Raw genomic sequence first — 27,966 nt, forward strand, 5'->3', positions numbered from 1 at the left:
TTTTTCATACTGTTAGTCTGTGCTTCGGCACTCTATTTTAACGACACAACTGTAGACTACCTGGAACACATCACCTGCCGATTTTCTACTCTCATAAAATACTGAAGCGGAAGAGACGCTCCCTCTGCCCTTTTTGCCGCGCTGTGGTTTGACGCATTGCAGATCCGAGATAGCCAATCAGATGCCTCTTTATATTTTTGGAACATTGCGGGTCTGTCATGTCCAATAAAAACTCGTCTTTTAAAACCCGTGCCGCAGCCTTCATAGAGCTGTTAGTTGCGACTTTTCGAGCGTATCCTTCCGCCTTCATAAAAGTAGGTGTAAAACAAAATAGTCCGTCACTCTTCCTGGCGTCACGTTGCCAAAGTGGCGGTTTTCCAGGGAAAAGCAGATGTGGTATGGGACGAAACAGCTGTTAAATATTGTTTTTATTATTTAGATAGGATAAGATAGGACAAGATAAGATATCTGTAACAATAATCTTCTGATACATTATGTTTTGTGTTTGAAAGTAGAGTTTTTGTGAAGAAGTAAATACTCAAAATAGCAAATTATACAATTTGTCGAGTGTGAAGCAGGATCTAATTACAAAAACATTACTTATAATTTTGAATCAAACGGTAAGACACATTAATGAAAGGGAATATGTTGGAAATCATTCAATAAGGATGAAAAAATAATTTATGTATATTTCATCCAAGACACTCCAATCAGCATAAAATAAGCAATTTCCCAGTGTATGTCTGTAATTTATGGTTATATTTGTAATTATTTTGCATTGTTCTGAATCTTTCAACCACAAACACAGACATATATAAATATAACATATTTAATATTCGTGGAGAAATAGATTCCAATGGATGTAATCACAGATATGTTGCCATAAAAGTTCAGAATAAAGACAGATTAGTGTGAGATAACACAAGGTAAAGACACAATATATTTCTAAAAGAGGCCTCTAATTTAAATCAAAACCTATTTTGCCTACAGTTCAGTGTATATTAGTGAGTTTCAAGCCGAGATCTCTGAATGACATACACAGGTTTTGTGCTAATGAATCTATAATAAGGTAAAACTGGGCACCTATGGATATATTTCATGGCTGAATGGTACCAGAAACCTTTTCCTCCCCACCAGGAGTAACTTGGATTGTATATCGCAGTAAAAAAATCTTCATAAATAAATAAAATAGCCTTTACTGTTCATAAGTTCAATATGAATAGGTGAAATTTCTCCTGTTATAGCAAAAAAACCAAAAACACTTTTGTTTCAACTTCAGTACACGTTTCTTGATCAGAGAACATTTTAATCACTCAAAATCACAACGATATTTAAACAAAGACCAACCGAGAAATTTAAACGCGCATTTCCACAGCCGCCAAGGTATGTGAGGTGTGAGGAGTGCGCAGGCGCGCATGTGCGAAGACGAGCAGGGTGCGATAAAATCAGAGTGAAGTTCACACAGTGCGGAGGAATACAGGGAGCTGTATAGAGGTGGTTCTCCTTCCAGTCAGCCTTGCTCAGTGGCGACCGTCCATTTCCTCTCTCCCGTAGCGCTAGTAGACCAGCCGTTTCGTCTCATACAGACATGGTGAGTTTTTAAATCAACCGTGGTTTGTAATGTGTCGGACCCGAATTCAATTTGTTTTGAGTTGGCTCTAAGCCACACTGTGTTTTTCACGTGTCTCTCGGTTTATCGTTGTTTAAATATTCCAGCGCGAGGACTCGTTTGAACCGCTGAGTTAGCCAGCTAACACTCATAGGGAGCCGTTAACGCTGTGGCGGCTAAACGTAAACCGTTGAGGCGGGCGAGAAGCTTATCACTGTGGCTTAAAATCGGCATGTGTAATTATAGCAACGGTCGACGTTACCCCAGGCTAACGGGTAATACTTGTTACCGGTGGTGTCGGTTGTAAGTTGTGGCTGTTGCCGCTGTTAGCATCACAGCTAATACTACACCGTCAATGACTAATTTCCCGGTATTTGACAGCCGTGTCGCTAGTCAACGAAGCATTTTTGTTTGAAGAGTTGTGGCGATAGTTTAGCTCGGGTATGCTTTCATAGGATGGGATCACGACAAATAATTGTTAACCGTGAACGTTAAACATTAAGCTATTAAGTGGGCTAATGGGTAAGGTGTGTGATTTTTCACACGTTACTATAACAGTCAAAACGGCTGTTAAAAGTCTAACATGTAACAGTGTAAGAATCTGCACAGGTAATAGGTTTAAAAATCTTTAAATGTATACTTTGCCATATGATACAACATCTTACAATTGAGGGCAATGATCCAAAAGCCTTGAGCATAATTAGAATTTCAGTAATCATAATCGTGATTTTTTTTTTTTATCTTCACCTCAGTCACAATTAATGAAGAATAACCGTTCAACAGCTGAAGAAATCCCAGTCCAGTCTGGACAGGTATTGCACGTTTCAGCTGAGGGGGAAAGAGGATGCAAGTGTGGGTTGTAGTGCTGCCACTCCCTACAAATAAAGCACACAAACTGTAGTTTCCGACAGTGTTTGCTCCTCTCTAAAAAGATTAGCTGCTTCGGGATCCACGTCTTGGTCACAACCTTCGTGCTCATAAATCTATATTAAGGAAAAGTTGAGCACTAATGGATAAAACTCGTGGTTAATGCTTCTGTCTCCCCAGCATGCAGCTGGGCCCGTCTCAGATATTAATCACCAGATTGCGACTGTTTGGGCTGACATCATCAAATAGCTTCATGAAACTGACACAAATGTTGTATTATTCTTTTACATGGATATTATGTCATTGCTCATTTTCTCTTTGATAATAGTTGTAAGTAATCTTATCTTAACTTTGAGTTTTCTCTTCAGTGTACTGTGAAGCATTTAAGTTTCACACCACATGCATTGAAGGCAATTTGAACCCTTGCACCTTTTGGATTCCCACAATTTTAAGAAAGTTCACACAAGAAGTAGGGCGTAGCCGCTGGGATTAAGACATCTGCTGTAGTTGTCATTTCAATTGTCTTTTACACTAATTCGAAGCAGAAAGACTTGTATTGCGAGTGATCTTCATTGTGACTGTTTTTATAATCTCTATGTGGAGGAACTCACCTTTTAGGATGTGTGCTCTAAAAGTGAAAGGTACATCCTCTATCCTCGTCTCGCACCATCTACCGTGGCAGAAACTTGAGCTGCTGCATGTTGCTGTGCCTTGAAAGTAGCTTGGCCTGGATACCAGAGGGTTTAGCAGCTTGTTAACCATCAGCCGTGCTCACATCTTCAAGGCTTCACACATGTGTGTTATCTGTACTTTACTGTCGTGAGGCTTCCTGTTGCTGCTGCCTGGCAGTAACATCGTTTTCACGTGTTTATCTGAAATAAAATGCACAGCATCACATGGTTATGAAGTAAAGATTTATAAACCAGAGAAAGTAAGAACATTTTTATTGGAGTCATAAATGTATTGGTAAAACCATAAAGGCTTCATGTTGAGTTGGTTCAAGGTCAGTCTTCATTTTTAGCAATCTAACTGGGCTTTAAATCGAGCTGTCAGCACCTTCCACGTCTGGTTAAAATGTGTTCTTATGTGTTATTGCATGAAGCCGTAAATGAACTGAGTGTCCGGTTTGGCTCGTTCATGTCAAACTGTCTCTTAACTGAGTGAAAGCTCTTGGTGGAAGTTGGTGTGTCCACACACACTGTAACTGTGTGTGGACGAGGGCCCGTTTGGTGTTTCCCACGATGCTGTGTGGGAGGCCAGATGACCAGTCAACTGATCCACCCCAGGAGCTGCAACTGTAGTCGTGAGATGACAGGTCACAGATTAGCATACACAACAGTCCCATGACCTCCCCCGGTCTGGACTCTGTTACTCGTGCACACTGTAAAGTAGTTTTCTGACTTGTTTGACTGACCTCCTCTGGCCTGGGGCCCCTGCATGGACCCACACATGAAAGGCTCTTCATCTGTTGAACTCCGGCAGGAGGTGTACACTTCATCGCTGCATGCATCTTTACTGCGCAGCTTTTGGACAGATGGAAAGACAGCCGAGCCTTCACTGTCATGCCTAAGCTTGCACTCGCTGATATGAAGGTGCAGGCAGAGGGGATCTCCACAGTGTCACCCACCTGGAGTCTGATGCAGCGAGGGAAGCGCAGTGTCTGGTCACGTACACCCTTAGTGCTGCAAGACACAAAGACTGGGAGAGAGATTTATTGAGAGATGAACGGATGGATGGATGAGCAAACAGGACAACATCAGCAGAAGGACCAGCTGTTCAATCAACTTGTCACCCGGCTCGTAGAAGAGAGACGCATCACATGTCAGGTCAGTCCAGTCTGCTGACCTTTGCTTCTCTGGAGGGATTGTGAAAACTTCTGTCATCTATCACCGATCCACGCTGGAAGGATTGAAAGGCGAGTCGGGCAATTATCCAGTCACCTCTTCACTACTCGTACATCCATCTAACTGACTGTTTATCCAGGAGGATTGATAACATCTGCTTCTACAGCTGCTCAAATCGAGACTTATCTTCTCTGCCCTTACAGTTATGTGACTATTGAAATAGATGGCGTGTGCTTCGGTGTCTTCTTTATCATTTTTATCAATCAGAAGCGACTGATAGATGTCGAGTCACTACTTTTATCGTCCACCCATTCCTCCCAGCTTTGCACAGAATTCCCATCCTTCTTGCCATTGTTCCCTCATTATGCTGCCTAAGAAAGTTGCCGTGTACCCAGCAGAGGATGAGCTGGTGAGCTTGTCCACAGTCTACGACCTCTTGGATGAACAGCAGCATTACTACAAGGAGCTCATCCAGCAGCAGGAGAGGAACTACAGAGCCTTCCTGCAGATGTTGATGGACACTTCAGCCAGCCGCATGGACAACCTCGTCAGAGAGATGCAGGACCTGAGAAGCTGCCTGCAGAGAACCAAAGCTGAGTTGGCAGAGGTTAAAAAACAGGGCGTCCAGAACAGCAAGCGGGCCGAGTGCCTGGCTGAAGGCTTGGTGATGGTCCGCGGGACGCTGGATGGGCTCAGCATGAAACCAGCAGCCATCAGTGGAGCAGTAGACCTAAAACAGCGTCGAGGAGCCGCAGGATTGAGGCTTGATGGAGGAGGCAGAGGGCCGAAAAAAACCGAACCAAAAGCAGCGAAACTGGTGGCAGACCTCACAGATATTCACTTCGATTGTATAAAGGTTGTTCACACACGGAGAATAAAGTGAAGGCTCTCTAAGATTGTTGGTTGGTTGTTGTACTGTGGTCACATGGTCTGCATCTGTTTACCATCTGATAAATGACTGCAGGTTAAACTTAAACCTGCATCTGAGTTGATTTTGTCTTTTCATCTGCTTTTGTTTTTTAGGCAGACCAACTAACAGAAGAGCAGATCGCTGGTACAAACAGTATTTTATCAGTCAGCTTATTCAGATGTGCTGTCACTACTTCGCCTCAAACCTCTCCCCTCGTCTCTGTTCCTGTCTAGAGTTCAAGGAGGCCTTCTCCCTGTTTGATAAAGATGGAGATGGCACCATCACCACCAAGGAGCTGGGCACCGTCATGAGGTCACTGGGTCAAAACCCAACTGAAGCTGAGCTCCAGGACATGATTAATGAGGTGGATGCTGATGGTACGGTGGTGCTATTTCATGCAGGGAAAGTTAACTTGTCTTTTAAAACCATGTAAATATTTGTCAGAGCTTCATGTTCACCTCTTTTCTTTGACTCCTCTCCATCAGGCAACGGCACCATCGACTTCCCTGAGTTCCTGACGATGATGGCGAGGAAGATGAAGGACACTGACAGCGAGGAGGAAATCAGGGAGGCATTCAGAGTCTTTGACAAGGTAAGTCGGGGTGTTTAAGCTTTACATTCAGGTGGGTTCATGTTTGCAACAAAATGTTACCGCTGTTGGCGTCGTCAGGTGCAACTTCCTGTAGGTCACGAGGTTGTGAGCAGCTTTGTCTGCGGTTGTCACAACAATCCGTCGGTGCAGAAGCTGTAGTTCCCAGAGGTGGAGGAAGATCCCTGCAACGGTTGGAGAAAATGAGAAGTTGATCAAAGTAGAAATAATGGCCTCGTACTTCCTGTAAATCTGTTCTTCTACATTAGTTCTGTGGTTTTTCGTAGTATTTAGTCGTATGTTTCTCAGCGTCACAGTTGGCTGAGCAGCGTCCAGGATGGCGTTGAATAGGTCTTCAGTGGAAGCTTTTATCTGATCAGGCTGTGTACAACTACCTCGTGTTTGTTAAACTCACCCCTTGAATCTCGGTCAGGACGGCAACGGATACATCAGTGCGGCCGAGCTGCGTCACGTGATGACTAACCTGGGGGAGAAGCTCACTGACGAGGAAGTAGACGAGATGATCAGAGAAGCCGACATCGACGGCGACGGGCAGGTCAACTACGAAGGTACGTCCGGAGATCCGAGCAGACGAGGGTGAAATCTGACACGATGTAGACATAGTTCCTGATTATCTTCGTATTTTCCCTCCACAGAGTTTGTTCAGATGATGACCGCCAAATGAACGGGGCTCGCACTAAAGAAGAAGAATCAGTCAGATGTTTCACTTACCTCTTATTGCAAAAATCTACATTTAATCATTCTGTTCTGTATAGACGATTTAAACTGAATGTTGGAAAACTGAAAATCTGTCCATATAAACAAGCTTAAAAAAGACAAAAAAAAAAAAAAAACAGAAGAAGAAACCAACCTAAATGAATCTGCATGTTCTGGCTTGTACCCCCCTCCCTCCCCCACTCCAGCGCTGAGCTGCCCAATCAGATCTAAACTCGTTAGACAAGCAGCCTGTGAGCAGCTGGCTGGTTCGGCCTCTGCTTTCTGGTTCCACCCGCCTGATGTCACAATGGTTATTTGGGCTGGCCAGTCGCCTTTCTTCTTCTTCTTCTTCTTTTCGTTCCTGTTCTTCATGCATGCAGCGTTACGTGGGTCACTGCATAGAGCCCAGTGGCAGGCTGGTCTGGGGCCCACAGAGGAGGGAGGGAGGGGTGGGAGTGAGTAAACCAGCGGGTGTGTTTGTCCTCCTGAATGAGGTCAGCGATTAAGGATATTTTTAAGAAAAAAAGTTAAAAACGGAATAAACAAGAGCTCATTTTAGACTTTGTGTTTTGGCATGTCAGTTTACTCACTATCCTCTGTGTGTTTACCTTTTTTCTTCTGGAGGGTGAAGCCTGGGCGGGGCGTAGACTTGAGCCCGTTTGGCGGCGGTTGGGTTTTAAAGATGATCATGTATAAGTACAGTTTCTGAGGCAACATCATTATGACTTAACCAACACTTCTACCAGATCAAGTATTCATTTGGAGGTTTACGGATGTTTCTAAAACGATAAAAAAAAATCAAATTTGGGTCGCCTGCTCGGTGCAGCGTATTGCCTCAAAGGCTGTGCGTGTATAACTGTACGAAGGTGTGAGTTTCAGTTTAGTGGGGACGGGGTCGGCGCTTTGCGGCATTTCTATCGTGTTTGTGTGCGAGTTTGTGTGTGTGTGTGTCTGTCTGTGTGCGTGCGTGAGCGCGGCAAAGCCCGGCCCAGCCGTTCCCTTCAGTTGATCTGCATTCCAAGTTGTACATGCTAGTCTTTACATTTTGTTTTTCCAATAAAATCTCATGAACTAAGACGCTGCGTGTGTGCATGTTTGACTCATCCAGAGCGTGATGTCCCACAGCGAGGAGCCCACCACCTGTGGTCCAACTTTTTACAAAATTACTGCAAATTCAGAGTCGCACTTTTGATTTATATAAAGGTATATAACATGAGTAAAAGTTCATAAAGGAAAAACTGGATGAATTTTAAATGCAAGTCTCTCAAAAAACTACAAATAATCCACAGAAGTACTTCTCCAGATGGCCAAAAATGTCTGTACATGAGGGAAAACCTGCTGATATAACCCAAATATTGAGCTGTTTTGGATTTATTTTACACTTCTGGGACTCTCTGAAACATCTCAGACTGTTGTTTTTTAAAGAATCAGGATGATGAGAGGAAACATGGAGAAGTGTTGGAGGCGTTGAACTACTCCTGTTTTGGGTTTCTCTCACTTATTTTTATGGACTGGATACTCAAGAGTCCTCAGGCCGAACAAACTAAAAGAAGTTTTTTTTTTTTTTTTTTTTTTAACTCATAATTCAGGCAACAAACCTTCAAAACCAAAAATGAGCCATTTGGCAGCAATATGATGGGGAAAAAAAAAGCCCAATGTTTCTCAGTCTAAACCATTTTTTCAGTCAAAACACTGAAGTGGAGGCAGGTTTTTAGCAGGAAATGTAGTTAAATGTGTTAAATGGACCAGTAACCCATAGTGGACAGGATGGAAAAGGCCAAATGATGCTCAGTTGGCAATAATATATTTTCTGATGCTCAGTGTGGGCGCCTGAATGCACCATGTTGCTGCCATGTGATTGGCTGATTAGTTGTGTTTAATAAGAAACTGAAGGTGTAATAAAGTGAGTTATTTTCAGTGAATTCATAAATGTTTTGCATAAGACGGCAACAATACTCTTATACTGATTAAAGATGAATCCTTAGAAATAAATGGAGGTTAAGGGTTAGTGACACCGGAGAGTCCGGTAGAGACCTCGGTGGGGACAAACTGTGTCAGCGGCGCCGCCCTCCAACACAACCTGAGACGGTAACGCACACCGCTGGCCCTGAGGTCACAGCCAGGGGGAACACCACACACAGCTTTACCAAAGCCTTCCACGTCAGAGGACGTTTGACATAATAAATAAGGAAAATTCTTCTTTTTAGCCACTTTTATTATCTTGGTCGTCATTGTTCTAATTTCAGTCATTCGTTTACAGCAAAAATGACTCATCTCTGGAAAATAGAATTATAATTTACTCTCTAAAATAATAATAATACACAAGGATCAAACAAATATACAGCAATAATTCTTTGTATTTATAATCAAAAATCAAATAAAAAATAACTATTAATCTGGCTTTGACGGGACACATAAACAGGATCACCGTGGGTGCGTTTACACAGAAAATCAGATCAAATTTAAGCAACACATTCCTCCTTTTCAGGAGAAAAACAACAAATGAGGTCATCAGTAACTTAACCTTTAACTGCACATATGAGAGTAAACGCCCTCCATATAAAAACGCCGGCGTTCCTAAATCTGATTTTCTGCGTGAAAGCACCCAATGATTTGGCATCAACCGTCTGATTGATTCTTCGGTGATCCGTCGATCGAGTCCGCCGCCGGTCGGCCGGTAACAGACATCTGCTCCATCTCAACAGCAACAAGTGAGCGTGTGTGTTGTGTTCGAGTAACCGAGACATTTGGCTCATAAAAGGAAACCTTGTTTTTTTTAGGTGTTTGGACTAAATATGTAAACAAAATTCTGAGTCGTATTTACACCAACAACCAGACACAAGTTGGCACGCAAACATGGAGGTTGGTGCGCATGCACGGATGCAAACAGGCACACGACAAATGTATCGGCACACAGACTCATGACCTCACACACGCAGCCACAGCAAGGCATTGTGGGAAGGGTAAAGGGGAGAACTGGTTTTGCATTATTTACAGTATGTGTGTGTTTGCATGGGGCCGCTCTCAGGTCCATTTTTTGTGCTACAGTGCTGAGGGTTTCGCTGCGTTTATAGCGCTCGGGGGATGATGGTGAAGGGCAGGATGGGGCTGCTGGCCTCCAGCTCCAAGGCGGTGAGGAAACACTCGGTGGCGGCGGCGGCGTTTCCCTGAGCCTGCAGCACTTCGCCCAGACTGTTCCACACGTCATGAGCCGTGCTGGCGGGAGGAGGAGAGGGTTACTTTCAAAATGTGTTCAACACTACAGGCCGAGAAGAGAAGGAGGGATGTTAAAGAAAGAAGGCGAGGTGGAAAAGAGAGATTCAGGATATGAGAGGAAAGAAGAAGGGATAAAAAAAAAAAGGAGTAAGGAAAGAGTTGACAAAAGGAGGGGAGGACAGCAGGAAGAGATGAAAGACAAAAAGAAAGGATAAAAGAAGAGCAGGAGAGACTCAGATGAAGAGGAGTTGGAGAATAAAATCGATGACCATGGAGAAAATAAAGGAGGGAGGAAAGGAAAGGAAAGGAGAGAAGAAGAAGAGGAAGAAACAGGAACAGAAATACTGACAATAGGAGAAGAGAAGGAAGCAATATAAGGAAAGGAGGGATGTTAAAGAAAGAAAGGATATGGATCCAGGGAAAAGAGAAAAAATTAAATGGAAAATAGGAGAGTTTAGGATGAGAGAAAAGAAGAATGGATGAAGAAAGAAAGTAAGGAAAGAGGTAAAAGAAAGGGGAAGTGTGAGCGTGAAGAGGAGGGATGGAAAAGAGGAGGACAGCAGAAAGGAAAATGGAGAGGAAGAGGAGAAGAGAAAGAGCACAAAGGACATAGAAGGAAACATAAAGAGGGATGAAAGGAGAGGATGAGGGTTTAAAAGAAAATAGAAGTGGATAAAAGAAGAAAAAATGGATAAAGAGGTAGACAAAAAGAAAGGATAAAAGAAGAAGAGTCGGAGAGATTCAGATGAAGAGGAGTTGTAAGATAAAACCGATAATGAAGAAAATGGAGAGAGGAGTGGAAAGGAGAGAAGAAAGGATGAGAAGGAGAGGAAGAAGCTAGACGAAAAGGAAAAAACAAGGCGAGGAAGATGTGAGCGAAGGTAAGAAAAAAAGAAGTGTGACACAAAGAAATAATGACAAAGCAAAAGGAAAGAAGTAGAGGATGTGAAGAAAAGGAGGAGAAGATGAACACGAACCTGTTGACCTGCACAGCGTCTCTCAGGACTTTCTCAGACAGACTGAAGCGCTGCAGCTGGTGCAGAATCAGACCCTGAAAAAGATTAAAAAACCTTAATTTAACAGCAGAATTAAACCCTGAAATCTCATCAAATACCTATAAAACCATCCCAGCGTCACGTCTGAAGAAACTGAAACAATAAAATGTGAAAAGTGGAGCTCATGGTGGTGGAAACATTCTGGTTTATGGAAAAGTTCATCTGAAATGTGGAAGAAAATCCATTAAAAGTCTTAAATCAGAGTATTTTAACCTGCTTTAATCTGTAAACTCTGGTCCATCCATTATCTTCACCTATCTGAGGTGAGATGATGATGATGCTCTGTGGGTCACGACCCTGAGGTGGAGGAGGTTACGCTGGAGCCGGAGATGGACAGACGGCACCGCTTTCAACCTTACTCCGACCCTCACCTATGGTCACAGATCTGCTCATAAACAGGCTTTAATAAGGATCTAAGAAGTGGAAGGATTGGTAGGAAACATCCTGCTGTTACCATCCCCTGAGAGGAGGCCTCGGCTGGCTTGGGAACGACTAAACGGCCTCTGGAAGAGCTGGAGGAGGAATCTGGGGGATGGATGGATTTCAACTTTTAACCAAACGTACAAATACTAAATGTTCTGAGCTGCTTGTGCTGTGATTCTCTGCTCCGTTCCCATCAGTTATATCACACTTAGCACTTTATGTCTCATGTATTCGTCTTCCATCTGTTATTTTTCAGCACCATATAAGGTAACACTTTGTATTTGGACAGCACTACAAGATGGCAAACTCGCTCTATAATGAGTAGTAGGTGATTTCTGACAGTTAGTGCGAGTTCATTTTTCATTTTAAAGAAGATTTTCGCTCAATTTGATCCTGAAAACGTTCTTTAGTTTTGTGGGGTCACTGGTTCTGTACGCCTGGTGAAGCCTGCGAGTAAATGCACGACTCAGAATAAATAAAAGAGAAACACCGTTTCCTCTCGTCTTACCAGTCTCTGCATGGTCTTGACGTGGGTCGGGTTGATGGACAGGGCCTCCTCATACCAGCGTTTGGCTTCGTCTATGTTGCCCTTCAGCTCGGCTATCTGCCCCCTCATGTACAAAACGTTGTGAGACGTTGGGAAGAGGTTGGCGGCCTCCTGTGTGCACGCCGTAGCCTCGGCGGGTTTCGACATGCCGATGTACACCTCAGCTGTCCGAGAAAAGGCAGAGGCAGAGAGGGAAGGTCCCAAACCGTGAGATGAGACAGGAAATGTTGAAAAAAATGCACATAAAGTGGCTTTTTGTTTCAGTAAAATGTGCAACTTTCAACAGATTTCACCATCAGTTCCTTCATCAAACACCTAATAATTTAAGCTCATATTAACACACAGATACATTTGTGTATTAATTAGATATAAACTGCAATCTAACCATATTCAGACCCTTTAAAATGAGCCCCATGTGAGACAGCTGCAAGAAAAACGAGCAGAATGAAGAAAGTGTTCTCAAGAGAGAATCCTTTTCTAACTTAAGGCTTTAATCAAGTGGGTTTTTTTTGTGATGGAAGACCGAAGACGAAGAAGACGGGCAGGAAATGAGCTGAACTCACTGCCCGCCCTCTAATTGGCTGATTACATTAACTGTGTCGCCAAGCTGGAAATGACCACCTATGACAGGAAGCAGCTGGGGAGATAAACAGGAGAACAAACTGCCTCTGTCCGAGTGTGTGTGTGTGTGTGTGTGTGTGTCTGCATCTGTTTATGCAAACTCATCGGTCTGTTTACGCTCTGGTCTGCAAACGTCTGCTGTTGATGCAGAAAGAAGAATCAGTGAACTCTACTACTACTATCTAATGGACATCTAATCAAAAAGCTCTTAGAAACGGTCCTGAAAGCTGATCCCAACACTTAATTCGACCTCATGTCGGTTTGTTTCATGAAGCCTGAGCTGGTTAAATAAAAGAAAGATGGTGGAACTGCTGTGTTCATTTAATTACTAATAAGAAACCACATTGTTTCCCCCGGTGGAACCAGGCTTCACAGGCCAGAACTTGCTTTAACTTCTAAGTTTGCACAAATTTAACAACTTTAACACTTTATTTCACTTCCTTCCAATGAGCTAAAACAGTCTACGAGTCTTTTTTAACTCTTTTTTAACTTTTAAGGGCTGCGTTTCCCAGATTCGCTAAGAAGCTCTTAGCGCTAGGAGCGGTCTAAGTGGTCTTAGTTAGCATTCCTAAGAAGCTCTTAGTGCTAAGAGCTTCTTAGGAGCGGTCTAAGTGGTCTTAGTTAGCATTCCTAAGAAGCTCTTAGTGATAAGAGCTCTGAGTGCTAAGAGCTTCTTAGTGTTAAGAGCGCTTAGCTTCTTAGCGAATCTGGGAAACGCAGCCAAGGTTTGTTGTCCAATGTTAAAAGGTTTGATGGGAAATCGCTTCTTATATTCCCTTCTGGTAAATTTTGCTTTAAAAGAGCTAAAATAAAACAACATTTGTGAGGTGTAAATGTGTGCAAACGAACCTGCGTGCAGCCAGATCTGAGCCAGGGTCATCCAGGGGTGAAGGGGTCCATGTTTGGGGGCGCTGCTCTGCAGTGAGGAGGCTACCTCCGACAGAGCCTGCTCCACCCGACTGGCTGCTATGGATGTGGCGTGCACCGAACCTGGAAGCAAAGAATGGCACTGTAACACGCGTGCAATCCCCTGTATTCAGTGTGTTAGATGGACACGTTCAACCAAAGGCAGCAGCAGAGCTCAGCAGGAAGAAGCTCCAGAGCCCACATCACTCCACACTCTGCAGCACAGCGTTATCGCACTGGATGAAGTTAAAATAAACACTCATGCAGAAACAGCAACACTCTGCTCGTTAGTAATGACAGGAAGCATTACCTCTACTGCTTTGTTTGAATTAAATCTGATTATTACAGGTCTGCAAAAATGGGACAATCTGTGAAAGCAACACGTGACACGATGACGTTCTGACGTTACAAACGAGTCGGTGAAGTTTCTGCTGAGGAATAATCGAACTAAACAAAGACGAATTCATCTGATTTGATCCGTTTCTCAGTCACAGGGAGAAGAGGACTGAACTATTGAAGCTCAGGGTGTGTGCGAGGTTGCTGCTGATAAGTGGATTTCAGGAAATGACTGAAGGATGTGTCATTTGTCCACACGACAAACACTTCTGAGGCTAAAAATCCTGTTTTGAAGGGCTGTGATGTTCGATATGCCGTTCAAAGATTTAAACTGATTAAACTCTAGAAACACCTTTTTCTCCTCCTCTTTCCTGAGCACAACGTCCTTCTCATGCACTTCTTCTCACTTTCTTGGTCGAATGCTGCATTTATGCTTTAATAACCATGTTTCTGTTTGGGGCTGAATGTATGCAGCTGGGTTTATTCCACCTTGTAGATTTTGTACCTCGACACACTATAAAGTTACTTTTAACAATATTATTGATAATAATATTAAGGATGTGAGAGCGGTTATTTTGTCATTTATATTAAAAAGTGCAGGGTTGCTTTCACTTGTGCCATTTTGAGCCTGTAATACACGCTTCAACCCATCAAATGTGTTATTTTAAAATAAAAAAAACCTCATGGGGGGGGGGGGGGGGGGGGGGGGGGGCATTTTGCTTTAAATGCAGAAAATAAAGTTTCCTAAGTGACTTATACACATTTTACGAGGCTGATAAGGAAGCTCCTGCAGTTACTTATGCCTAAAAATCCACATAACACATGCGCAGAAGCTGCTTGCTGAATCAAAGGAATGCACTGACTTACAGGGGAAAAAATGTAATCATCCTAAGCTGTTCGGTTTCCTCTGAGTGTATCGAGTGTCTTTTCTTTGCTGAAGATACACGGTTATAAGTGTCATTTACTGAAACCAACTGCATCTTGATAACAGATGTGCAGAGCTGATAATGGTTCTTTAATGACAGATTTCTCCTGTAAAAGCAGTTATTTCCTTTATCTTCACTGTGGTTTTTTCTTTTGTAGCAAATTAACTACAACACCAAAGGCTCATCGGTGGCATGCGTCACACTCGTAGTGCTTTTACTAGCTGGAAAAGTTACACATGAGTGCCACAGATGGTTAAGTCTAAACTAGAGAAACAACTCTAAACAACCTGAAAAACTTCAAACAAAGCCTAAAGTTGTTCCCGGACGTTGCACCTTTAAGCTGCTTTAATGTGACAACATAGAAAGAGAGGTCTCCCTTTAAGTCACCATATTCCTTTATATAATAAATCACCAACATGATGAAAGTGTATTCTCCGGGAAACTGCACGCAGACATCATGTTAAAGCAGAAAATATATGTAGACACATGTATATATGAACCTTACCAGGGCAAATAAAAAAAAAAAAAAAAAATCAGGTCGACAGGGGACATAAAGATGGATGGGACAAAGATGATCGGATGGAGGTTAGATGGCTACTTACAAACAGAAAACATGGAGGAAAAACCAAGAGTGTTAGCGTCCTGAAGGCCGCCTTGAAAAAACGGAGGGGTGGGAAAAACAGAAAGACGGTTGTTAATGACGGAAAAAGAGGAAGAAACAGCCCAATTCTTTCATGGTAGAAAAGAGCATCGATTCCCTACAAGTGCACCACATGACAACAGACCAGCTGCCTTATAAATATTCTTTTTGTTCCCATAAATGGTTTCCAAGCATCATATTTACCGGTATCTGCCATGAACTTCAATCAGCTTAAAGCCTGAGAGGCTCATCTTTCTCTGCTTCCTTCTGGTGCCCAAAACTTTGAATCTCAGGACTTTTTTCATTGACCACAACAGACGTCTTTTCACAGATTCAAATAACGTCACTGAACATCTCATCACGAGCAGACAAACTGACTGAAAAGACAAAACCTCACCGGAAAAGAAAGATGGGAAGTAGTGAGAAGAACAGAAGACACATAAAGACACCCGGCAGGTTTTAAATCAGAGTGCGGTGTGTAAATCACAAGACTGCAAAGCAACAGGCGTCAGAGGTTTGTGTAACTATGAGGCGCCTCCAGCAATCTGGGACAGTCTCCCAGAATCTCACGGGCGTTGTAGCGTCATCCCGTTGATCTCGGTCGTTTGTTGTATCGTGGTCATAAAACTCAATCCAGGCTGCTTTAAGGCGGTATTTCTCTCACATCTGGAAATTTTGACTAAACCAAACATGTTTAATATCATCGTAAGACTTTAGCCTCGTTTCCTCTGTTCAGTGACCGTGAGTAACCGTGGCGATGAGGCCAAAAACGTACGGTTGAGTTGGACTGAACAAAAGGAGGAGCAACTAACTGCATTACGACGACGTTTCATGTGCACTTTAAAACGCAGCTTTGGCTAAAAGCTGCTAATCGATCAACTTGTTGTTAAGAATTTCCACCAGGTGCATGATGGGAAATAATCCCTTGTCTTGCAAATAGGGACCCTGTAAATTCTTTCAAAGTTCTTTATTATTAATTCAAACTCCTTGATCGGATTCAGGACGCACGATAATCTCAATCTGTGCACTTTTAAGCTTCTGTTTTGTTAATCAGCTGCTTATGAAGATGTCAACGCTTTGTTTCTAAATAAATCTGAAAGTTTAAAAAGGTTACAAAGCTAATATTGAAAGAGTAATTCTGCTCTTTAAATATGAGATGATCTCCATGCGACGTTCTTGTAGCGCTACAACGTCAAAACAGATAAGACCTGGTGGTTTTCAGCTGCTCAGCATGAGTTCAGTGATGCTTCGCTGCCTCCTTAGTCACCAAATCTGAGTCTTTGGGATGAAGTAAAACACACGATCCACATTATTATCAGTTATAAATTATCTTTCAGGTACGTTGCCAATGTCTTGTGGAAACAACAGTCAGCAAAGGTAGCAAACACCCAGTATTCGGACCCTTATACAGGCATGAATTAATAGCCAAAAGCTAATACTAACACAAACATGATCAGGCACAGTGAGCCAAGTTCAAATACCGCATTACTGAACATGCAAATCCACCCAAAACCTTTTTCTTTTAAGTCACTCTCCACACCATGCTACAGGCAGAGTGCACGTGGAGGCAGATTACAGGTGGAGGAGAGCTGACGCAGGACGACGTGGTTGCAAAAGGAGTGAGTCCTGGTCTTGGTGGGTGGAGGAGGAGGAAGAAGAGGAAAGGAAGACGGGGGGGAAGGGAGAGGGGGGAGGAAGGAAGGGTTTTTAACTGGTGGGGAAAGAGGAGGAGACTGGAAGCTGAAGAAAGGGGATGAGGGGGAGGACAGTGGGGAGGAGAGGGTGGAAATGGTGGATGGGGAGATGGGGGAGACTGGTTCGAAACCAGAGAGGGAGGAAGAAGAGCCTGAGACTAAAAAAAGAGGAAATAAAACAGAAGTGAATTAAAAATAAACAAGAAAGAAAAGAAAAAACACCTTTTCATCCTGTAACTGATGTGTTAAAGAAGAGAAAAAGAAAGTACACCCTCTTTCATTTCAAGAGTTTACATATCAGGTTTAAATTAAACTTCAGATGAACAACATACTACACTGTCATCATTTATCAAATAAAAACAGAGTGAGAAAAACTAAGTGAACCCCGTGATTCACCAGCTTCAGCAGCAGTGAGTTGCAGTAATGGTTTTCTGTGTGACGTTATCAGTCTCTCTCATGGTTCTGGAGGAATCTTGGCCCACTCCTCTCCAGCGTTGCTTCAGCTCATTGAGGTTTGCAGCATTGGTTTCTGCACAGCTCTCTTAAGGTCCCACCACAGCATTTCAGTCAGGCTGAGGTCTGGACTCTGACTGGACCATTGCAACACCTTGATTCTTTTCTTTTTCACACATTCTGCTGTAGATCTGCTGCTGTGTTTGGGATCTTTGTCCTGTTGATGAGCCAGTTTCAGCCCAGCTTTAGCTGTGGGTCAGATGGATTCTTTCCATTTACCAGCAGCAGCGTTTACCTTCAGCGCATTAATAGTCAGTCCAGTAGCTACCACTGCCTCCCAGGGGACGAGCTTGTAAATACAACGACATGAAGGGACGACATTACGCTGCATCCTACAGGCTCAGTTGGACCACAGTTTCTGATAAACAGAATTCCTTAGATAATTTGACCAGTTCAGTATCTTTGACCTGTTTTTTGCAGTTTCTCTGAGCATTGCACGGTCTGACCTTGGGGTGAACTTGCTGGGACGTCCACTCCTAGGAAGATTGACAGCTGTCCTGAATGTTTTCCACTTGTCAATAATCTTTCTCTCTGTAGAATGATGGACTCCACATAGTTTGGAAATGGTCTTATAACGCTTCTCAGATTGATGGGCAGCAACAGTTGCTTCTCTGAGATCATTGCTGAGGTCTTTCCTCCTTGGCATCGTGTTAACACACACCTGAATGCTGCAGAGCAGCAAACTGACTAAACCTCTGCTTTCATAGAGCTGCTCACACTGACTGATGATCAGTTAATCAGTGCATTGATCAGCAGCTCCTGGCTGCTACTTAACCTCTTAATACCTGTGGAAGCAGTAAGGGTGGACTTTATATAAATCCTCAGAGCTAAAAGAGGGTGTACTTTGTTGTGAAGGGAGCAGGAGGCCTTGTGTGTGTAAATGTGTGTGTGCTTACCGGTGTCAGGGTCACTGAAGTCCGGCAGAGTCATGGCGTTGAGCTGTCGTCTGTCTGCGACGGCTCTGTCCAGCAGGCTGCTGCCACGCCCTGAATCACTGCACACATGGACGGATCAAACGTTGTTTTCATCCACTTATAGTGCCTTAAAATGTTAGAAAGCTCGTTTTCTGTTGAGAGGTGCTGCAGTATTTCAGTACTTTGTGAGCACTGCATTTGCTTTTAGGGAGGCGGTGCATACACCTGTGGGTGTACCTGGGGTTTGTAAGGTTGTAAAAGCTCTTCCAGATCTGCAGCATGTGTTTACAGGTGAGAAGAGCTTCCTCTGGTCCTCTACACATCGCCTCCAGCTTCACCTTTGTGTACAGCAGACTACAAAACACACAAACCACCGTAAACTCATGAGAACAAACACTAAACACTGCGTGTGCCTGACTTGAGATGCTTCAGAAGCAGAAGTTGGGCTCACTTGAAGTTTTCGGGGTACTCAGACAGGGCCATCTCTATGATATTGAGGCCATCGTGGTAGTGTTTCTGGGCGGAGAGAAGCAGGGCCAGCAGGTGGAGGGAGTGCACGTCATCCCCTTGAAGCTGTAATGCCTGTCGAACATAACCTAGCGCCTCGGGGATCTACATGCAAGCACATACACAAACTACAGGTTGTACTAGAGTTGGGATAAAATGCACCATTTCAAATGAAGGATCTGCTTGATGTTCTGACTTTCATTGAGTGGATCTTATGTCCCAAACAAGGCTTTTATCTTATTTCTATGTGTTGCATTACCTGTCTGGAAACAGCAAGCTGCAGTGCCAAGTAGAAGGCAGCAAGATGGTCAGTGGGAGAAAGACTCTGAGCTCTACAGAAGAGAAGAGGTTGTGTTCAGACATGCTGAATAAAAGATAAATAACACTGGATGAAACTTTAAAGATCCCTGTGGGGAAATAAGGTCAGTGCGGCAGAAAATGGTACCGTAGCAGAAAAGCCAAAGAAACTAATCAGAAATCAAAGCAGCGGACATTTAAATCAATGGACCACATTATTAAGATAAAACAATATGTCCAAACCTTTGGAAGGCTCCCAGAGCTTTCCTCTGGTACTCCTCTTGTGTGCTCCGCAATGATGCTGAAGAGAGGCAGAGAAACCATCAGATATGAGAACATGCTCTGGAAACAGAAATAGCTGCATGGTTTGCTGTGTGACCCTGCCTCCATGCTGCCTTTTGTAAGATATACAAGGCCAAAAGGTTGCAAAAAACTGGTTTAATCTTTAAAAATGTGTCTATTTTTAAGATTTTCTGCACCCTCGATGAGTAAATCATTCATCTTAACTGTAATGAGTATCTAAAGCTGTTAAATAAATGTGTTGGCAATGAAGGCTCCATAAAATTTAAGTATTTAAGGAGAACACATGGATCTAAAATCAGTGTTTAAGGCACACAGCTTTAACTTTAAATGCTAAAGTTATTTACCACCTAATTCTTTGTATATTCCTGAAAGTAAGAAACAAACAGATGTGCTGTGCAGACTCACCGTCAGTGGCTTTGAGGCTGTAAACGAGCCCGATGGCCAAATAGCCTTTGGCTCTGAACTCAGCTGCTTTCTCTCCCATGTCAATCACCATCTTTCCAAAGTTCTCTCCTTCATCCAACTGAAATGTGGGAGCAGAGACGTGTAAATGACACAAAGACAAAGAGGGAACAAAGTTGTTGAGGCAGTCCAATAACAGATAAAGGACAAAGGCTGACACACTTAATTAGCCTGAATTTATGAGCACGGTTTGGTCCTCACCCAGTGCAGAGGTCCAATACACAGTTTGACAGCCAGCAGTGGGATGGTGGGGTCATCGGGCTTCAGGCGGATGCACTCCTTTAGGACCTTAACAGCACGAGCTGATTTCCCAGCTGCCATTAGAGACAAGGCGAGCTGGTACCACAAGTGGAACTCCTCGAAGGCAAACTTCATGGCTCTTTCCAAACACTGGAGACAGCAGGAAGAGGACACTGATTTATTTTGAAAAACCCCCAAAGCTAGCTGTAATTACATGTGGGTGTCCCGCTTCTCCCAAAGCCCACAGAGGGACTCCTCACCTCTGACAACATCTCATACTGCCCCCTCCTGCCCAGAGCGATAGTCAGCAGGTCGTACACCACAGAGGCAGACTGGAGGCTGATGATCCGGTCGTCGTTGTGTTCAGGAATCCTGCTCAGGACAGCGTCACGGTTGGCCTGAAACACACAAACAAGCAGTGATATACAAATGAAACTGCTTCAGGAGGATGAATTTAACATCTACTGTTCTGCGGGGTGTTCGTCTTACCATGGACTCACTGATGAGCAGCAGCAGCAAAGCTTCCTCTGTGTTCTCCTGAGGGCAAAACAGACTGAGAAATACAGGAGAAAGGTGAGGTTGGACAACGACGAGGGCAGTAGAAAAGCGATCAGAACTGGCAGCTGATTTTATTTTAGAGCCAGACTTATATTTTCAGTTTAGCACCAACAGACACCCTTGTGGTCACTTACTTCTCTCCTGAGTACACCCGAGGACGTCGACTCAGACTGTAGTTCTTGCTGAGAGTGTGTCCTTGCCGCGTGGGATCGTCCAGCGGTGACACTGTGGGTGGGTCTTCCAGAGGAGACCAGTAACTCTGTTCACACATTCCTCTTAGCAAGATCTCTGCAAGCTGTCTGGCAATGGTCTGGACACAAATACACACAACTGACAAAGACATTCTGACACAAACACAGCAGCAGTCTGTTACTAGGAGGTTATTCTAATCTGGATCCTTCTGTGATCAAACAAAAACACCTTTTTCTAGCTCCATATTTGGTATCTATACGAAGAGAAATAAACTGCCTTTGTTACATTTTCTCCCAGCCAACATAAAAGGCTGAGTGGAACAGTGTTGGTATTATTCATGGAGGCAGGCAGATGATTAAAGGTCCAGTAAATGACCTTAAGAAACCTCTGAAAGTCACACTGGAGCAGCAGAACCTCAGACCAAAAATAAAACCTCATTTTGAGCCCCTCAGCTGGTCGTAGGGCTTTCCATCTCGAGCGAACCAAACAAATGTTGACTCTGGTCTTGTGCCACTCCTTTTGGGAGGCCTTTTTAGACAAAGACTGTGCTTTATTAAGTTGAGACAGCTCAAAAGAGACTCGTGTACTCGCTCAAACTGCCACCATAAGAACTGAGAAGCCTGGATTACAACATACAGAAATAAAGAGAACGGCTTCTTTTGCTGGTAAGAACTCTGTTATATTACTTCATGTTTGCATGCAAATCTTACGTTTACCTCTTAACAAGTGTTCAAAATTTTGGGAAGCTTACTAATTCAGTTTCTTATCAAGACTAAGAAAAGATTAAACACATATAAACATAAACACGACCAAAATCTGTAATCAGAGCAGACAAATTACAAACCGATTCCTCACCATGCGAAGGTTCTGGGTGGTTCTGGTCTCCACAGCCCGAAGAATCTCTCGAAACCTGCCCACGCCATGTGTCAGGTTGCTATGGCAGCGGAGAAAGACAACAGATTAACATGGTTTCCATCTGTGTGTTAATGAGAGTGTGGATGCACACGTGAAGATGACGCTTGTGTCCATCAGGACTCTGACAGGTCAACACTGCAGAAAACTTCAGGTGTGGTCTGAAAACCAAGAACTACTCAAACTAACTACAATGTTCGATCATTTTATACCTTAATGTGAACAAAAGCTGCCATGTAAACAGCATCTTCTAACCAAATAAGACCTGAATAAGGCCATGCTGAGGGTTAGCAACAATAAAATGAAGCCGTAGGAAGTATTAGTCACATTGTGTTGCAACGTAAACACCTCCTACTGGAGTTTTCGCAGCATTATGTGACACCCATGGATGTTACCAGCTGCTTGAATGTGAATGCACTGGTGCTGCATTCAATACCAACTGGGAATTTAGGAATTCCAGACAAATAACATATTTTCCTGGTGGGATTTTTCCTGATTTTGTTTAGCTTTCACCGCCCCTGTCATGACGGATAAGCAGGCTGTTGAACTTGTGCAGCAGTACAACAATCTTACTACTGTAACCAACAAATAATTGTTTGCATGGCTGCAGCACAGCTCATTCACTCCGGTAAGAACGTCCATCTTACTCAAAGTCATCGTTCACATTGTCAACATTTGATAAATATCCTGCCATGTTGCACAAAACTAGCAGTAGCAAACTCTGTGTGAAGTTAGCCGACTGTCACAGAGCACGGAGTCAATAAACTGTGCTGCAGGGGGGCGTGTGGATGAAGTGGTCCCAGTAGAGTGCCTGTGTAGAAATCCCTCCGTTAGCTCTCCTATGGCAGCAAATAGCCACATAACAGCAGCTATGAGCTAACAGAGCTATAGTTCACGCTCTTTCATTCATTCGTCTTAAAGTATTGGTGAAATAAAGACAGATAATGCCTTATTTAGAGGCTGCATCATCCCTGCCCTGTTCACTCCGTTATATGAATATACGCCAATCAGGAGTTATCTAAATATCTTCCGAAGGACGCCGACTTTCACCAAACTGCTCTCGGTGAGTAGATAAACGTATTTCATGCCAGAAATAAGGTCTAGGTTTAAAAATACCAGAGTTCCCCTTTAAGGTCAGGTCTTTGAATAACAGCCTGATCTATCTTGGCTGACAAAGCAACCCCTCGGGTGTGAGTTTGTGTTGCTTCCATCAGCGTGCAGATATACTCAGATAAACTGACTCAAAAAGTCATTTAGTCCTGTATGTGTTGGGGATTATAAAGGTACATTAAAACGTGGATGAGCTCATATATTTCAGTGGTGTAGAAGGGTCTGATATAAGCAGGGATGATCCATTGGACTATCATCTTAATGTAATCAGTGAAATGCCTTAAGAACATAAACAAATTCATGTTTCTTCAGGTTTGAATTATTAAACATAAGTAATGTCAGAATTCCACATGGATGAAACAACAAATATGCAATGTTTACTCTCCTTCTAGTTTCTGATGCTGCAGTACAACCGCATTAAAAAGAGATTTTGCTACAAAGACGTTCCTGGTCTTAGCAGTTAAACTTTGAGTTTAACTGCATTTGTTACGCAACTGTGTTCACGCTCTGTTAAACCACCACTGCAAAGTGGGCAGAAAATGCCCACAAAGGGCCTCCAATGACTTCTGTTCAGGCAACTCACAGCCTTTAAAAATGTTAAGAAAGTTTACACCACCCGTTTCTACCTCTTACCCATTCTTGAAGTGGATGACATGGGCTCTCTGCAGGCCCGTCTCCAGGAAGTAGCCCAGTTCCTGGTCCTGGGCTGCCGGTCCAGGCTTCGGGCTGCGGTTCTGAATCCCTGCAGATAACGCCTACAGAAACACAGATGGAGAGAAAGTAATTAGGACAAATCAAAGAAAGTTCACAGATCAGGTAGATTGATTTCTGTACTTGATGGAACCAAATGATCATGTTTCTGTTAGTATAGCTGGTGTATTTTGGTAATCCTGGGCTTTCTTGGCCTGAATGTTGGTTATTTTCACTGCATTAGTGTGTCAGAAGTGTATTTAAAGATTATAATTTAGGAGTGTTGATCTAAAACAATTCACTGAATAAAAGAATACATTTTTTCTATATATTTTGACAAGAGATTAGTTGTTTAAGTCTTTTTCTTAACATAAGCTCTAAATATTTACTTCTTGGGAAGTGTTTTGTACTGTTTATTGGACAAAATATGACATTCAAAGAATTGTGATTCATATTTTTGGAACAAATTGTATCCATTAGTTCAGGAAGCAACCAGCAGATGATAAAAATAACTTTTAGTTTATCTAATATCCACAAATACAACTTGAACTTCAAATGTTTCTCATATTTCTGTCGCTCCAGCCTTAAACCCCTTCTTCTGTTTACTATTTTATTTCTATTTTTATTGTTGTATTGAGGGAATACTTCTATCATTGTGTTTTATTGCAGATTATCCCGTCTGTATGTCCTCTCAGATTCAACTCGGCTTTATTTATATAGCTCCAAATAACAACAGATGTGATCTCAAAGCTCTTAAGAGGCAGAATCCAATTCAAGCTAATTATAATCCAATTAAAAATGAGAATAATTAAAATCCAAATTAGTTCAATCTTTAATGCCAATTCAATAAAGCTGCCTAACTAAGGAAACCAACAGATTAGATTAAAACTTCTCTTTGATTCAACGCCCCATATTGAGCACGCATGAGGCTGCAGTTGCTTTCTAAGTAAAGAAGAGACTTGTTTGTCGTTTGGCAAGTAGCACTCAGCAGAATATTCATCACACTCCCACAACTTTGGCAGAACACTTCAGAGTTCAGATCACTCACAAGATATGTGCAGAGAAACTGTGAACCAAATGTACCAGTTTTACACCCTCGAGCACACGCACCTTCTCGGCTTCCTGCAGGTAAAGCAAAGCGATGTCTCCGGACTTTTCGTAGCAGGTGATGATTTCCTGCTCGCGCCCTGTTGTGCTCCTATTGGACGACGGAGACCCGGTGTTCTTGTTGGACAGGGACGGAGAGGCAGCTGGGACCTTCTCTAGACACAAACCTTGGAGGGAGGAGAGGAGGACAGCGATCAGGATGACAGGAAGACAAATTAGATGAGACAGAGGCCGCGAGTCAGCTGACTGCGTCTGCTAGTCATCAGTTTTGGACACTGGGACGATCATCCTTACCCAACTTTAAATGTTTTTCATCTCTCACAATATACTCAGTTAATCAAAGAAACAAAGACATATATAAACCACAGAAATAATGTTGTTCTGCCACCATGTGGACAGAAGTAGCACTGCAGAGATTAGCACAGATTGGATTGAAGCAAGTTAAGAAGGTCATGAGAAACAAATGACGCTTGAGTGTGTCTGTGTGTACCTTTGGTGGCGTAAGCCTCTGCTATCATGGACAGCCTGTACACAGGAGCTCCCACCAGCTGCATGTCATCCAGGTTCACCCTGCTGTAGTGACCTGGAAAAATAGCAGTTATCATTGCAGTTACAGAGAACCTCGTTGACTCATTAAGTGTTTCGTACACATAATATAAAGAGCAAACAGAGTGAGAGTTACCTAAAGCATCTCTGTATTCTCCCTCCACGTAACAGAGTTTGGCCATCAACGCGCTGGCTTCCTGGAGGTAATCAGCCTGGAGGAAAGTTGGATTTGAAGCCTCAGACTTTTGCACGAGCCCCACAATGAATTAATCATCTCTCGTTCCCGAGTTACCTTGAGGTTTCCTCTGTCCAGAGCAGCAGTTAGATGCTTCCTGACCTCCACCAGTTTAAGACGTGGGCCTCTGGGACTCGCACCCTGTTTGATGGGATTCTCCTTCAAGTATGACTGGAGCTTGCATTCCCCCTGCAACAGCTCCCCCAGGTCATCTACGCACAAAAATACACAATATCTTAAGAGGAATCATAAACTATGTCTATTGGTCCTCAGTTGTGATACATCTTCAGCACCTGAGGTGAGTAAAAGTGAATCTACAGATCAGTGAAAACGTCTTCACACCTTATTCCTTTATATATTGTTTGGAAAACAGGGTTTGAAAGTCAGTTTTTGACTTGGGCCAACAGTAGATGGATCAGCTGAAGGTCCAGATGCATCTCTCAGGTCCTGTCAGGTCTTTGCTGGATTTTTTCCTCTTTCTTAAGGACATCACTTTCAGATCCTGTTCATCTGCTGTAGATAGTTTTTTTAGGCCTGACACTTCTTCTTTTGTCCTCCACTTGTCCAGTTTCCTCAAATGTTTTAAGGACACACTGCACACCATGCTGAGATATGCCAAGTTTTCAGCTGATAGCTCTTTGGGAATCACCTTGTTGCTGCAGAAATCCTATTTTCTGTCTGTCAAACTGTGTTATCTTTGCTGTTTTTAGCAGATTAAACTAAAGAAATGTGAACAAATGATGTGTCTTTTGACAGGCTGCTAGTAACAAAGTGCCGAAAGATACATTTTGCTAAGTTGTCTGTTATGTGTCGACACAACACTGGTTCATCCTATGAGTTTGGAGCCTAAATGATTCATAGGTCAGGTGTTAGGTGGCTTAACAAACACACTAATTCCTCTGAAAATGGTCAGATACAGGAACTGGACTGAAAATGAATGAAAAAGCAACTAATGTCCAAAGAAAAACTTTGATTAGAAGATTACAGGAAAGTCTGTCTGCTTGGAAGCAAAAATAAAGAAATGAAGAATGGATCAGGATGTTTACACAGTACTACATATAGTTCTACATAAAATAACAAAGTAGAAATAGCTACACATCTTGGTCAAAGGTAAATAACCAAAGCAAAGCCAATCATAATGTAAATATGTCCCTTTAAGAGTCACACTGCTAAGATTTTAAGAAGTAAATCTACATACAGAGAAAGGCTGCTTTGCTTACACACATACCAGCCAGAGTTATGCACAAGTTTCTCAGTCATGTGAGTGTGTGTTTAGATAATAAAAGGCTAATATGACCTGAAATCCTGCTACTGATCATAACACAGATTCCTGTTAGAGCTGATATAAGTAAAATAACTTATTCTAAATGATTATTTTAGTCTATAAAATGATCACATTGATCACCAACTAATTTTTTTTGGTCAAATCAAATATAAAGCCCCTAGTAACGCGAACCAACTACGAAGCAAAATAAAACTTTAATTCATAGTTAAAGTGCTGTTTATTCATTAGTGAACCAAAATCTCACGCCAGCATTAACGACTTTGACGTCATGACGACAGTCACACAGTTCAAAAACATTCTTATAGTTTGACAGTTAGCATGTAGCTGCACTGCAAATCCACAATATGTGGTTTCGGCAAACGTGTGTTCTTCCTGGATAAAATATTAAGACACACAACTAAGACACAGATCCTTCTGGGAAAATCGGCTATAATGAAAATCCAAGAGAGACGGTTTAAGTTCAGTAAAATCACAACTGTTCTCCGTTTTGGTATCAATTAGCAATCTCAATCAAAATCGTGGCGGAAGGATAAACAGAAACAGAGGTGACACTGATTATTTTTCTTATTCTACGTTGATTGTGTCTGTTAGTGTACGTGTGGATAATTCATAAAACAGCATTAGCTTGTCACACATGTATTGTTAATCTAACGATAGATTTCTGAATGGGGTTCAGTTTCACGGTGACCCAGACCACAGCTCATATCTCAAAACTCATCGTATCGCAGTGTGAACACACCAAACCACCCAAAGGTTCAGACATTATTCGTGACACACACCGTTTCTTCCTTAACTTTAATCAGTTAGCTGACTCTGGGTAGGACACAGTGCTGAAAACTCCCATTTGCTGTCAGGAAGCACCGAGGACTCAGGCCGGGGAGAAGGCCTCCTACACCGAATGAAAGAGCAGCGCGAGAGCCCGCACGTTTCCTACCGTTTGATATTAACTTGGCCGATAGCTGTCGCACCAACTCTGGTATCTTGTCCCACTGGCCCTCTGAGCGGCATCGCTCTATCTCAGTCTCCAGTCGTGAGCCCGACTTCTTCGCTGTCATTTTCGTGACCGAGGTCGACTCCACTGGACCAAAACACAACAAGAGCCTCCGTCTTCCTCCACTGCGACCGTCAAGCTCACACCTACAAGACAAACAGCTTCCTCTGTACTTCTAAAATAAAGCTTAAACCACTAACCGTT

At 42.9% G+C, this 27,966-nt stretch overlaps 2 protein-coding genes across 3 annotated transcripts; one reads left to right on the forward strand and one right to left on the reverse strand.

Moving 5' to 3' along the window:
- Nucleotides 1-1,477: 1,477 nt before the first annotated feature.
- Nucleotides 1,478-7,611, forward strand: calm1a (calmodulin 1a). Its single transcript, XM_072366131.1, has 6 exons — nt 1,478-1,591; nt 5,344-5,374; nt 5,464-5,607; nt 5,716-5,822; nt 6,253-6,388; nt 6,476-7,611. The coding sequence occupies exons 1-6, from the start codon at nt 1,589-1,591 to the stop codon at nt 6,502-6,504; spliced, it is 450 nt and encodes a 149-aa protein (XP_072222232.1). The 5' UTR covers nt 1,478-1,588; the 3' UTR covers nt 6,505-7,611.
- A 1,125-nt stretch (nt 7,612-8,736) lies between these two features.
- On the reverse strand, nt 8,737-27,914 carry ttc7b (tetratricopeptide repeat domain 7B). Of its 2 annotated transcripts, XM_072365937.1 has the most exons (21): nt 27,706-27,913; nt 25,544-25,698; nt 25,388-25,463; nt 25,196-25,288; nt 24,709-24,872; nt 23,542-23,663; nt 21,742-21,820; nt 20,829-21,004; nt 20,626-20,689; nt 20,397-20,534; nt 20,098-20,286; nt 19,840-19,957; nt 19,375-19,432; nt 19,094-19,166; nt 18,779-18,939; nt 18,565-18,681; nt 18,310-18,407; nt 13,248-13,388; nt 11,739-11,941; nt 10,730-10,803; nt 8,737-9,752 (listed from the first exon to the last, which is right to left on the reverse strand). In XM_072365937.1, the coding sequence occupies exons 1-21, from the start codon at nt 27,824-27,826 to the stop codon at nt 9,605-9,607; spliced, it is 2,568 nt and encodes an 855-aa protein (XP_072222038.1). In that variant the 5' UTR covers nt 27,827-27,913; the 3' UTR covers nt 8,737-9,604. The 2 variants fall into 2 exon arrangements, with proteins under 2 accessions (XP_072222038.1, XP_072222039.1); XM_072365938.1 differs by lacking the exons at nt 8,737-9,752; nt 10,730-10,803; nt 11,739-11,941; nt 13,248-13,388 and adding an exon at nt 13,410-17,058 and having other exon boundaries at nt 27,706-27,914.
- Nucleotides 27,915-27,966: the final 52 nt, after the last annotated feature.

This window comes from Leuresthes tenuis, unplaced genomic scaffold (genome assembly GCF_036924035.1).
Source record: "Leuresthes tenuis unplaced genomic scaffold, fLeuTen1.0.hap1 SCAF_15, whole genome shotgun sequence".
In the NCBI taxonomy this organism is placed as follows: domain Eukaryota; kingdom Metazoa; phylum Chordata; class Actinopteri; order Atheriniformes; family Atherinopsidae; genus Leuresthes; species Leuresthes tenuis.

What these genes read in the sequence shown, in the direction of transcription:
- calm1a (XM_072366131.1), top strand. An exon ending in AACAGAAGAGCAGATCGCTG is followed by an intron (nt 5,375 to 5,463) that starts GTACAAACAGTA and finishes GTTCCTGTCTAG; the next exon opens with AGTTCAAGGAGGCCTTCTCC. An exon ending in CATTCAGAGTCTTTGACAAG is followed by an intron (nt 5,823 to 6,252) that starts GTAAGTCGGGGT and finishes AATCTCGGTCAG; the next exon opens with GACGGCAACGGATACATCAG.
- ttc7b (XM_072365937.1), bottom strand. Translation starts at nt 27,826, where the DNA reads ATGACAGCGAAGAAGTCGGGCTCACGACTGGAGACTGAGATAGAGCGA. An exon ending in CGGGTGTACTCAGGAGAGAA is followed by an intron (nt 20,690 to 20,828) that starts GTAAGTGACCAC and finishes TGTATTTCTCAG; the next exon opens with TCTGTTTTGCCCTCAGGAGA. An exon ending in TGCTCATCAGTGAGTCCATG is followed by an intron (nt 20,535 to 20,625) that starts GTAAGACGAACA and finishes TGTGTGTTTCAG; the next exon opens with GCCAACCGTGACGCTGTCCT.